Source organism: Panthera leo, chromosome B2 (genome assembly GCF_018350215.1).
Source record: "Panthera leo isolate Ple1 chromosome B2, P.leo_Ple1_pat1.1, whole genome shotgun sequence".
Taxonomy (NCBI): Eukaryota; Metazoa; Chordata; class Mammalia; order Carnivora; family Felidae; genus Panthera; species Panthera leo.
Window position 1 is genome coordinate 79,742,422 of NC_056683.1, and position 12,773 is coordinate 79,755,194.

The following is a 12,773-nucleotide window of genomic DNA, read 5'->3' on the forward strand; positions in this document are numbered from 1 at the left end:
CCCTTGTTAAAATCTCATCTGTATCAGCAGCTTCCATTTCACAAGCTGAAAACTCCTTCACTTTTCTTATCCCAGTTTCCAAGTTTAGATGATCACAAGCAGAATTTCAAGAAACATCTTTAGCATCCAGTCAGAGAGCACTGTGATAGTTCAGGTAAGAAATGTTTCATACTCAGAGAAAGACAAGTATCATATGACTTCACTCATATGAGGACTTTAAGATACAAAACAGATGAACGTAAGGGAAGGGAAGCAAAAATAATATGAAAACAGGGAGGGGGACAAAACAGAAGAGACTCATAAATATGGAGACCAAACAGAGGGTTACTGGAGGGGTTGGGGGAGGGGGGAGGGGCTAAGTGGGTAAGGGACACCAAGGAATCTACTCCTGAAATAATTGTTGCACTATATGCTAACTTGGATGTAAATTAAAAAAACAAATAAAAATTAAAAAAAATAAATGATGACATACTGAAAGCAGTGGCAATGCAACTAGAGAAGAGAGAACAGATCAAAGCACCTGTAAGCAGCAATCATATAGCCATGCTTATATTTACTGAGTGCTTTCTATGTGCCAGGCATTGTATAGTGTGTGTAATAGCTCATTCAATCTTTGCAACAACCCAGTGAGGTAAGAACTGTTCTATTTTATGCATGAGAGAACAGGCTTAGAGTCATTAGAAACTTGCCCAAAGTAAGTGGCAGAGCTGAGATTTGAGCCCTGGCAATCTTGACCTCAAAACTCTCATTTTTAATCTCTGTGCATTACTGTCTCAAATCAGAAGGATTTGGTAATTTATGGAATGGGGAAGTGGGGGAAGGAGAATCAGGCATGGGAGGCATGTTCCAGTTTAGAGAAGTAGGCAGGTAGATGAAAGGTGGAGTCCTTCACCAAGATGGGGACACAGGAAGGGGAATGGGTTTGAAAGAAGGATGATGATTTGGTTGTGAACATGTTGATGGGGGACATCCAAGTAAAATGTCTGTTAAATGGTTGGGTGCTTAAAATATGGAGCTTCAGAGTAAGTGATTGAGGCTAAAGAAGTCTGTATCTAGGCAGCAGAGGAGCATGTGGGCAGCAGCAGCGGGGGGTGGGGAGGTGGGTAACTGAGATTTTTCCAGAGAAGAAAATGAGAAGATAAGGCAATCAGGGATAGAATCTCAGGGACTTGCAGCACTTAAGGGACCAGTGAAAGAAGAGCCCCTGAATGAGAAAAATAAATAATTTAAGGGATGGTGGGAGAATGAAGAGAGACTGGGTCACAGAAACCAAAGGAGAAAGAAGTGTGATGAAGGAACGATAGCAGTGCCTAATACAACAGAGAAATCATATAAGGTAAGAACTGAAAGTCACCATTGCATTTGGCAATTAGGTCAATGTAAAATCAGCTGATGGGAATGCAAAATGTTATAGCTGTTTCAGAAGATAGTATAGCAGTTTCTTATAAAGCTAAACATTTCCTAGCATATGATTTAGCAGTGGTACTCCTTAGTATTTACCCAAATGAGATTTTTTTTAAAGTATAACACAGAAACCTGCACATGAATGTTTATAGCAGCTTTATTAATAATTGCTAAAACTTGGACGCAACCAAGATGTCCTTTAATAGGTGCATCGAAAAACAAACTGACATATCTGTAGAATGGAATATTATTTAGTGATTAAAAATTGAGCTATCAAGCCATGAAAAGACATGGAGGAAACTTCAATGCATATTACCAAGTGAAAGAAGCCAACTGAAAAGGTTATAAACTGTGGGATTCCAACTATATGACATTCTGGGAAAAGGCAAAAACTATAGAGATAGTAATAAGTTTGGTGGTTGCCAGGAGTTGGGGGAAGGGAGGGATAAATAGGGGGAGCATTAGGCCAGTGAAACTATTCTGTTTGTTACTGTAATGGTGTATATACCTCATTTTACATTTGTCCAAACCCATGCAACTATACAACACAAAGAACCCTAATGTAAACCATGGATTTATTTAATAGTAGTGTATCAATATTGACTCATCAATCGTAACATTTTCCACACCAATGCAAAATGTGTGGAAACTGGCAGGGGGTGGGGGCAGTAATGGGTGGAGGGCACATGGAAACTTTGTACTTTCTGCTAAGTTTTCTGTAAACCTAAACCTATTAACATAAAAAGAAAGGAGGAGAGAGGAAAGGAAGGAATTAAAGAAGAAATAAATGAAGAAAGAGAAAGAAAGCCATGTGCCTACAATCTGGAAAGTGTAGCATCAACCCATAATTATACTTAATCCAATTCTTGGAATTCTTGAATTCCAAGTTGAGTAAAAAATAACTAGTTTCTTTTCTGCTTACCAACTTCTAGGGTTCCCATAACAAATGCAACATACAAACCAATGTCTTTGGCATGATATGAAATTTTTTTCACAGCCCAACTTTGCAACGTGATCTCTGGATCATTGCCCATGTATTATAAGCTTCAGCTGCAACAGTCTCTTTGCGTGTCTTTCCCATTCATGATGTGCACTTGCAGACCACGCTGCCTGTTTTGCTCTTGCTGGTTTTTTCGGCCTATCTCCTCTACCCTTCTCTACCTAACAAAATCCTACATATCTTCCATCACACATCCCAGACCTACCCTTTTCTGTGAGAACTTTGCTGTTCCCTTTCACCCATAGCACACTAAGCAAGAAAGAATCCTCTCCTTGATTCTATAGTTCTTTGTGCCCACAGTCTTCAACATCAACAGTTTAGTGAGAATTGGGGGCAGAAAGAAGCCTGATCAAAGCGATTTAAGAAGTGGGAGGGAGAAATGTATGCATGGAAGGTAGACTAATGTGTGGGGATTGGTTTTATTATAATTTGATATTGCTTGTTTTGGTTTGTCTTTAGTGTTTGTGGTTTTACCCAACAGGGGTTGAGGGTAGGGAGAAGAAAATTCCTGGAGGGGCTGTGGCGCTGTCCAGTCCTTGGGGGTGCTGACAGACCTGTGTCACTGGGTCGGGTCTGTCTTGAGGCTGGTAATTCTTCTCCCAGCAGCTGTGGTCCTCTATTTTGGGGAGGGAGGGAGACAGGAGAAGGACTACATCTATTTATTATCTCTTGGAGGTTCAGGAGCCATAGCCTGCCTCATCTGTGGGGGAAGGAGAAAAAGGTTTGCTGACTTGGTGACACTTCTCTATTTCTCATGGGATCTACAGGCTCCTGAAGACCAGTTAATGACTAGGGAAAGCAATTAGTTATTAGTTTTTTCTGACATCCACATAACACACATTAAAGACGAGCTATGTTCCAGGAACCATGCCAGGTACTGGAATACAAGATAACCAAAACAGGATTCCTGTCCTCAAGGAGTTTAGTCTGAGTAGGAATATTGATCTTGAGTCCATGCCAGCAATTCCACCATGAGGGGAGCTGTCTTAGCTCAGGCTGCCATAACAAGATACAATAGATTGAGTGGCTTAAATAATAGAAATTTATTTTCTCACAGTTCTCGAGGCTGGAAGTTCAAGATCAAGGTCCAGGAGGGTTTGGGTTTTGGTGAGGACTTTCTTCCTGGCTTGCAGGTGGCCATTTTCTTGCTCTGTATTCAGATGGCCTTTCTTCTGAGAATGGGGGTGGGGGGTGAGGTGGATAGGAGTATGATGAGGGGGAGAATGAGGGAAAGAGAGGGAGAGAAAGACTTCCATTGATGTCTCTCTTATAAAGACGCTAATCCTATCAGATCAGAGCCCCACCCTTAAGACCTCATTTTATCTTAATTACCTCCTAAAGGCCCTATTTCCAAATACAGTCACAGTGTGGGTTAGGCCTCAACATATGAATTTGGGAGGGAGACAAATCAGCCCATAGCGGAAGCTTATAGAAAACTGTAAGAGCACAGATACAGTCATGATTGCCTTATCTGGGGAAAGAAGGGACCGCAGAAAGCTCAGCAATGACTCCTGTTCTGGATTTTGAGCATGCAGATATCAGCATATGTGATTTCAGTAGCCCCAGCTTGGTGGCTCTGGTGATGTAGCAGTGCTGGGCAGTCAGCAAGTAATTATTGTCCCATGTGAAAAGAAGAGGTCTCTACACCACAAGCTTTCTGACAGTCATAACTTCATTCAATGATATTTTTATGCCTCTGGTACTATTTTTACATTTTGTAGCAGCTTTTCTTTATGGTAGAGTATGTCACAGGTTTCCTGATGTCACTCAGCTTTTTACTACAACAGCTTCCATATGCCTCCTGCAAAGGTGATTATTTCAAAGATTCAGTAAGTGTCAGAAGTACTGTACTTCAGGTAGCATACGCGTTCCTTTGCAATAGTGAGGTATAGAAAATGAGTCATGGGCTTGCTCTGCGCCTGTTTTCCTGGTGTTTTGGAGATAGCATTTGTGGACACCAGGCTCTGTGAATGGCCAGTGCTGTACTGTTCTCATTGATAGTATTATGTTGAGGGTCCCTACCTGTGGAATACATATTCTCAGAAGAAGGAAATGTCCCAGAAGCTTTGAGAAAAGTAGCCACTCCTGTCACATTCAGTTTACATTTCTCAACTGGCCTCTGGCCTTTGGGCCCTCGCTGAGACTCATCAGGGCCGGTTTCTTTAACGTAGGGAGTCAGTCACATTAGTCTCTGTTCTAACCTGATTTGTCCCCCAGGGGTGATGGCAGTATCCAGCAGTCACCACCTCTGGATAAACTAATACAATTGTTGTATGCTAAAAATAAGCTTGTTCTATTGGCGCTTTGTCTCCCCAGCGGAATTCAGTCTCCCTGTAACGCACTGCTGTGAGTTTGGCTGTTCTGCCAGATAATGGTATAAACCAGATAATGGCCACAGCAGAATCCCAGCCTGTTGCCCATAAGAGCTGCTACCCTCAAGGAGATGGGGGCAAGGTCTTGATCAGGGAAGGTTTACGTTGACATTAATTCTCCCATCTTCAGGACCAATAATTCTTGCTTTAGAAATAAGGAAAAAGTGGTGATGAGGCTCATCAAAATGAAATTTGACTTTCTACTCTTCCTTTCTAGGACTGCTTCAGTTGGGGAGTTAGTTTTCTGTCGCTTCTACAAGTGGTCTGGAGGACACCCCTGTGATGTTTAGGACCACTGACAGCACTTGAACAGTTTTGCTCCCTGTCTTCTCCCTTCCCCCACCCCACAGAGACTCAGAGGAGCATTTGTGAGACAGACTCTGGACTTACAAACACTGAAACAGCTGCTCTCCCAGCCTCTTGTCTCCCGTGCGGCTGCAGTCACTGTGCTGGAACTCTCTGCCAAGGAGGGTGGACTGTTGTCACCAGAAAGGTGGTTCATTATAGATCTTGACCCCTCCTTCGTTCTCCCTCCCTTACAACATGCACATCCCTCTCTTCTCCTGGCATTACTGCTGGCAGAGTTCAGACTTCATTTCTCTCATTCAAAAGCATTCCTCCCATTTGTGAATTATTCCCTGACTCTTCGATAGGGCAGTGTTACAGGTCCTCTGCCGGCAGAAGGGAGCAGTCTGACAAAACCTGAAGCCCTAAGACTTTCAGAAGCTGTGACGAGCAGACTAGGAGGAAGCCACGACATTGTGAGCTGAATGGATGTCTTAATAAGCTTTCAGATGTGATTTGGCCAGAGTTGGCAGAGAGAGCTCGAGGGAAAAAGGCAAGTAAATGATTGCAGACCCACTGGGCGTGACAACCCTAGGAAGCTAATCATGTCTCCAGGAAATAATTGACAGCAATTACCCAGCAACAGAACACCATGTAGAATGGGGAGGACAGACCCCCGGATGTGAGTACGATCTCTCTTCACTCAGAGTTTTAAGCAGTGGGAGCAAAGCGAATTATTGTAACTGATGGTGCTCCCCTAACCACTGATTCTGGGTGCTTGTGGACTGTCTCTGGGTGGGGTATGCATATGCCTGGCTGGGACTTCTGTTTGCAGGTCTCTTCTAAAATATGTTGCCTGTCAGGAAACTGAATGTAGTAGTTTGGGGATATTGGTACCGGGAGACTTCCTTGTAAATCCTCAAGAAAGCAGCAAAAGCAAACCTCATAGACCTTTTGCTATAAAAATAAAACAGATCGCATCACAGACCAAGCAGCCGTGTGGCCCTCTAGCATTCGTGATGAGAGAAAAAAAGCATTTGCAAATTGGAATGCAGTGAAAATGGGGCGGTGGGCTAGGACAAAGCAGGGAAATCTTTCTTAGAAGCTAAATACCTTTCTGGATTCAGGATGCTCATTGAATATTTATGATCATGGATTTATTTCATTTCTGCTTAAAGAGCTGGCAGTATGTTTGCATTTAATGTTTTTCTCCAGAATGCTGTGAAAGTGAGCATTGTGACAAAGAAGGATGTGATTGATAGATATAGGGCAGAAGAAATTCCTCACTGCCAACAGTGGGAAGTGTCTTGAATGATAGCTGATCTACTTGGAAGAGGAGGCTCAGATTGAATGAGGGAATGGGGCTGCTACAGCCGAGGTACCCAACAGGTTGGCAGTGAAGTTTAACTCGTTGATTGCAGACTAGTTGCTACGTCTCTATTCCTCTACCCTCCCCACTCATTGGTGAAGGTCCTCTATCCTCCTTATTCCTCTCCCTCAACCCGCCTCTGCCTTCCTGATTTGTCAGTTCAGAGGTGTCAGATGAGAAACCCCTTCCTCCAAAAGGATGGAGGTACAGAGAGGAAACAGAAAAGAAGACTCAGCCACTTTGATTCTTTCCCACCCACCCTGTGTGTATATGCAACTGTAGGTGAATACTGGGCGTCCTACCAGTGACGCTATTACTGGATTTCAATTGAGAATGAACTTGAGATGCCCAAGCACATAGGGATGATACTAACCACAGACTAGGAACTGGAAACCTGGGATTCTGTCCCTGACTTTGCAGGCAGTTTTCTATGTAATTCTAGTTGGGGGTGGGGGGGGTGGGGGGGTGGGGGTAGGGGGGGTGGGTGGGAGCGGTATCCAAAATCCTGTGAGCAACAAATCCCTGTGCCTCAGGCAGGCTGTGTATTGGCCATGGTGGAGGGGGTGGGATAGGGTGGGGAGTGGGGAGCATTTCATTCTTAAGTAGTTGTAACTGAAGAAAAAAAAGTCTGGACAATATTTCTCAACTGTAGTGTTTTTTTCTGTCTTAAAACAAAGTGAATAGTAATGTGTGCTAGACTTATAAAGGGCTGTTTACCAAAGGTAGTTATATAAACGAGGCTATCTCAGTAGCTTGCAACCATGGCAGTGGGTGGGTGAGAGCTGAATTTATTGTCTGGGACAGGAGGGGAGTGGCTGTCCATGTACTACAGGCCTGCTGACCCCTGCATCTGTTGCTGGGGAGACTGGCCAGTGCTGCTGGACTGGAGCTCATGACCTCAGCTGGTGGGCTGCACTAGTTTGCAGCAAGGATGTCTCTATCTCCAGGAGGTAAGCTCTGAAGTAAAATGAGTGAAATTTTAATAGTATTTGTATGAATTGGGCCATTGTATTGAGACGTTCAGATGCTCACTGCAAGGAAAGTTTGGATACAGGGGAAGGTGGCAGTTCAGGCTGAGTGTGCAAAGACAACAAATGAGTAAATGAACAATGTGGTTGTGGAGGGAGAGCAGTTTGGAAGTCATGGCTAACATTGTAGCTTCCTGCCATTTGTGCCTGGAGTGTTCTTGCAATATTGGGGCAAACCCAGTATTGGGAAGCTCAGTATAATTGGTTTACAGATACCACAGATTACCTGAATAAAGAGAGAATGTATCCAACGTTTACAAAAACAACTTCTACACTGTAGAACAGTCTGGGAAACATAAAGCCTAAACTAGTCTTTCAGTGGGACCCTGGGAATTTTCCAGCTCTGTTTCTCTGTTTTGAGTTGCAGCTTGATTCTTTCATTGGCTCATTCATTCAACCGAAATTCCTCATGCATCCCAGGGGTCTCTGACCATGGCTAAGAGAGGAGTCCTCTCTTTGGAGCATACCTTCTCCGGATTTGTTGCATTTCCAATGAGCAGAGCAGGTGGATTTGAAGGTTCTTTCTTTCCTTGCTATTCTTTAACCACATTTTGGGCAACATACAGATGAAGTGAGAAAAGTTGATGATTAACAAGTTGGGGCAGGAGGGATAATAATTACTGTTTTGAAGTTATTCACATTTTGGCCAATACTTTCACATAGTAAACTGCCATCTTTAATCCCACCATGGTCCTCTTTGCGTGTGTGTGTGTGTGTGTGTGTGTCTGTGTCTGTTTTATGTGTGATCATTTAACCCCAGCCTCTCAGAGCTGTTGGCAAAATGAATTGCCTGGAATGTCATGGTGAACAAGAGTGAGAGCAAGGCACATAGAGTCCAGATCTTTCCTAGTCGTCTCATGGCCAATTCCTTCATCTTAGAGGTTGAAAGGAGCAATGGGTTTGCCTGGAAGCAACTGTAAAAGACGTCTGTATCTTCCAGGCCTTCAAAATTAGAATGTGTGGTAGGGTCTGGGGTGAAGAGTGCAGTCCTTTTGGCACAGCATTTTCTTTGTATTTGCATGTATTGGAATATTTTTAAAGCATTTATTTTGAGAGAGAGAGTGCACGAGCAGGAGAGAGGGACAGAGGGAGGGAGGGAGGGAGGGAGAGAGAGAGAGAGAGAGAGAGAGAGAGAGAGTAAGAGAGAATCCTAAGCAGGCTCCACACTGAGAGTGGAGCCTGATGCAGGGCTTGATCTCAGGACCATAAGATCACAATCTGAGCCTGTATCGAGCCGAGGCTCAACTGACTAAGCTACCCAGGTGCCCCATAGGTATTCTTAATAAGTATGTTTCAAAACACAAAGAAGCTTTCACTTACTTGCTGTCCTAGTAGGAGTGGATTCAATTCTTTTTTTTTTTTTTAAGTTTATTTATTTTGAGAGAGAGACAGAGCATGCACACACATGGGGGAGGGGCAGAGAGAGAGAGGGAGAGAGAGAATCTGACAGCACAGAGCCAGATGTGAGGCTTGAACTCACAAATCATGAGATCACGACCTGAGTCCAAAGTAACAGTCGGATACTTAATCGACTGAACCACCCAGGCACCCTGAGTGGGTTCAATTCTTGAAAGCATTCCTTCCAAAGAACACTTTACTTTGGATAAATTACCAATGGCTTTGGTTTGCTCTAATGGTGGCCCAGGGCTCCTGGGAGAAGTCGGTCTTTAAAATTGTGTTCATTTGTCATTTGGTGGAAAAAAGAGTTTAATTTTACTACAGTTACTACTACCTCTAGACCACTGCTCTGACTGGGGTTTTGCGTCCTGTAGGTGGTTTCAGTAGGCCTTTTATTTCTTGTTAAGCATGGAAGCAACAAAACCAAGCCCTCCTGATGCAGTTGGCAGTATGCACTGTCAGGGTTTCTAGCATCTGCGTTGTTCCCAAGGTGGGTTGTTCCGGCAGTAACTGGAACTGGGCGATGGCCCGGGCCTGTGCCCAGTTCTTCGTCTGTCCCAGAACTCAGGAAGCTGCACTGTTCCCAGTGAGACAAGGATGAAGCAAAAAACCTGCAGTAAATGCTGGCGGAACACCCAAGGGTTTAACCCACCCCTGAGGGTCTCTGTGGGGGGTGGTCCGTGGACATCTTCACCTGCCAGGGGAATCAGCATGTCGGCTGTGGTGGACCCACAAAACACGGCCAGAAGGCCCTTCGTCATCATGCGCAGTACAGTTACCTGCCAAAGGCAGGCCTGGAACCCAGGTGATGTTGATGGGGTTATATCAGGCCTCTGCTACCCGGGATGGAAGTACAGAGCAGACCTCACAGTTTTGGCCATAGTCCTCTGGAGAATGTCCCTGAAGGAGGAAGAAGGGAGGGAGGTTGGCACATCTGCTGCCTTCTACTCGCAAGTTCAGGGGCTTGGTGTGCAGAGTATGTGCTTCCTGCTCGTCCTATCTTTACTCAGCTTCTGTCCCCTGCAGTGAGCGATCAGCAGATGCCCTAAAATCAGAGAGAGGAGGTGTGTGGCCTGTCCTGTGTGCTGAGCGGTGCTGATGGCAACTTTGTTTGTAATCCCTAGGTCCCGAAGATGGCATAGTAATACAGGCACCTTCTGATGATCGGGAGCGTCTTTACCCGTGGGTGCCTGCCTGGGCCAGTGGCATCGTGTTGAGCTGAAGGAACTTGTCTACTGCTTTCCTGAAAACCTCTTTTTCTCCTAATTCATGAGCCAGCAGGATGCGGTCGCTGCACTTTCTGAACGCCTTCTCATAGCTGCGTACAAAGGCCAAGCAGAGAATGTGGTTCAGCTCATCAACAAGGGCGCCAAGGTAGCAGTTACCAAGGTAACAAGAAAAAAAAAACTAACACTTTAACCATTCCCTGGGAAAAAGCCTACCTCTTAATAACCATTGTCTGTACAACTTTTGTGTTGGTTTGAAGCTTTCATGGAACTAGCTTTTTCTTTTTTCCAGTGGTGGCAGTTTGGGAAGCAGGAAGGAGGATTAAAATGTTTTCAATGCTATCTTTCAAGTGGAGTGACTTATTTTTTTTTTTAATGTTTATTTATTCTGGAGAAAGAGAGAGAGAGGCAGAGTGAGAGTGGGGGAGGAGCAGAGAGAGAGAGGGAGACACAGAATCTGAAGCAGCTCCAAGCTCTGAGATGTCAGCACAGAGTCTGATGTGAGGCTCAAACTCACAGACCGTGAGATCATGACCTGAGCCAAAGTCAGATGCTTAACCAACTGAGCCATCCAGGTGCCCCTGGAGTGACTTGTAATTAGCATTTGACAGTCTTTAAAAAATCACAGTATGGCCTTTTCTCACCTACTTCTTTAGCTAAATGGACAAGAGGTGTCTCTGGAGAAGTTGGGGGGCATAAAAAGTTATTGGAAAAAATGTACAGTAATCTCATTATTGTACAGGAACAGGGCAGCCCATCGGCTGTGCAGAACCTCACTGTTCCCATATGTACAGTAACAGACTTGGGCCAGATGACAGCCACCATCTCTTTGGGCTTTCATTTCATATGGGTCAGGAAACAGATAATTCCACGGTAGATGAGAAAACATACTGGCTAAAGGGCGATATTGTAGCAAAAGTGGGGAAAGTCAGGCTGCATAGTTAGGTGACAAGTTAAAATATATAGATGAAATAATGCTGATGGAAGGCACTTATTGAGCACTTAGTATTGCTCTAAGGACTTTATAGTCCTCTAGAAGAGGTTCTTTTTTTCATCCCCACTGTAGAGATGTAGAGAGCCTGAGGCACAGAGAGTTACTTGCTCAGGGTCTGTTCTTCAGCTGTTGGGTGGCAGAATTGCTACTTGTACCTACAGAGTCTGGCTCCAAAGCCCACCCTCCAGGCCACCCCACATAGCTGTGGAGAGAAGCGAAGCTTAATTTTCAAATGCTAATGTCTGACCACCTGTGGCACAGATTGGCCAGCACGCATTTTCAGTTACTCACATGCGGTCTCTGCATTTTATGATTCTGACGTGTGCTTTTTTGGCCCCACCAAGCAGTTAATTCCGACACTGTCTACCTGGAGGTGGCATCAGGCCTCACAGGTTAAGGGCTCAGTCCCACAAGACTGCATTTCCCCCCACTCCACTTCAGATGCCAGCCGCCAAGTCCAGGTTATCACCTGTACTTCTGACCAACACAGAATCAAGGGTTCCCACAATCCCCTGATCCCCTGCATTTGACTGATCTGCTAGAGCAGCTCACAGAACTCAGGAAGACATTTTGCTTACCAAATTACTCGTTCATTGTGAAAGGTTGTAACTGAGGACCAGCCAGATAGAAGAGATACATAAGGCAAGGTATGAGGAAAATGCTACAGAGCTTCCATGCGCTCTGAGTGCACCACCCTACCGGAACTTCCATGTCTTCCCCAGCCCAGAAGTTTTCTGGCTTGTCTTGGATTTTTATGGAGGCTTCATTGCTGATTGCTCATTGACATTCAACCTCCAGCCTCACCCCTCTCCCTGGAGGTCAGGGGATGGGACTGAAAATGTGACCATCTAATTATGGTTGGTTGCCCTGGCAACCAGCAGCATCCTTAGGGCTTTCTAAAAGTTCCCTCATTAACATAAATTCAGGTGTGGTTGGAAGGGGCTTATTATGAAGAACACATTAGTTTCACTTTTTTGTCTCTGGAGCTATTTCAGGAATGAGGACAAAGACCAGCTACTGTAAAAAAAGATGTTCCTGTTGTTCTTATCACTTAGGAAATTCCAAGGATTTGGGGAGCTGTGAGCCAGGAACGGACACTAAAACCAGATATATATTCATTATAAACAATATCACGATGCTTGTCTCTGACAAAATATTGGGCTATGCAGAGGTCACCTATTGGCCTAACAATGCCCTGCACATAAATGGTGATAAGCTTGTATGGAACTGACGGTGAAGGGAGCCATAGCTCAGGCTTTGGTATGATTCGCCCACAGCTCTTCAGGGTCTGGGCAATCACAACTGCAAGAAGGTGCATGAACTCTGTAGTTAGGGTGCATGCTCACATATTTTCACTTTGCCATGTTTGCTAATTGTGCCACTTGCTTGACTTCTTAGAGCATCAGTTTCCTTACTGTAAAAGACTTAATGATACCATCTTTTCAGGATTGTTACAATAACAAATTATTGATAAACATTTAGCTCATAGTCTGAAAGTTTTCTTTTTCTTTCTAACGTGAACTTTCTTTCTTTCTTGAGGGAGAGAATGAATGTGCAAGCAGGGGAGGGCAGAGGGAGAGGGAGAGAGAGAGAATCTTAAGTAGGCTCCACACCCAGCATGGAGCCTGACATGGAGCTCGATCTCACAACTGTGAGATCATGACCTCAGCTGAAATCAAGAATTGGATACTTAACCA

At 44.5% G+C, this 12,773-nt stretch overlaps 1 protein-coding gene across 2 annotated transcripts in view; it reads left to right on the plus strand.

The window, feature by feature from the left end:
* The first annotated feature begins 10,125 nt into the window (after window positions 1-10,125).
* The window catches only part of ANKRD6 (ankyrin repeat domain 6), an 81,688-nt gene continuing 79,040 nt past the window's right edge, over window positions 10,126-12,773 (plus strand). For both annotated transcript variants that reach the window (XM_042939356.1, XM_042939358.1), the window contains exon 1: window positions 10,126-10,245. In XM_042939356.1, coding sequence (XP_042795290.1) covers window positions 10,126-10,245 — 120 coding nt within the window. The remainder of the gene's footprint in view (window positions 10,246-12,773) is intronic.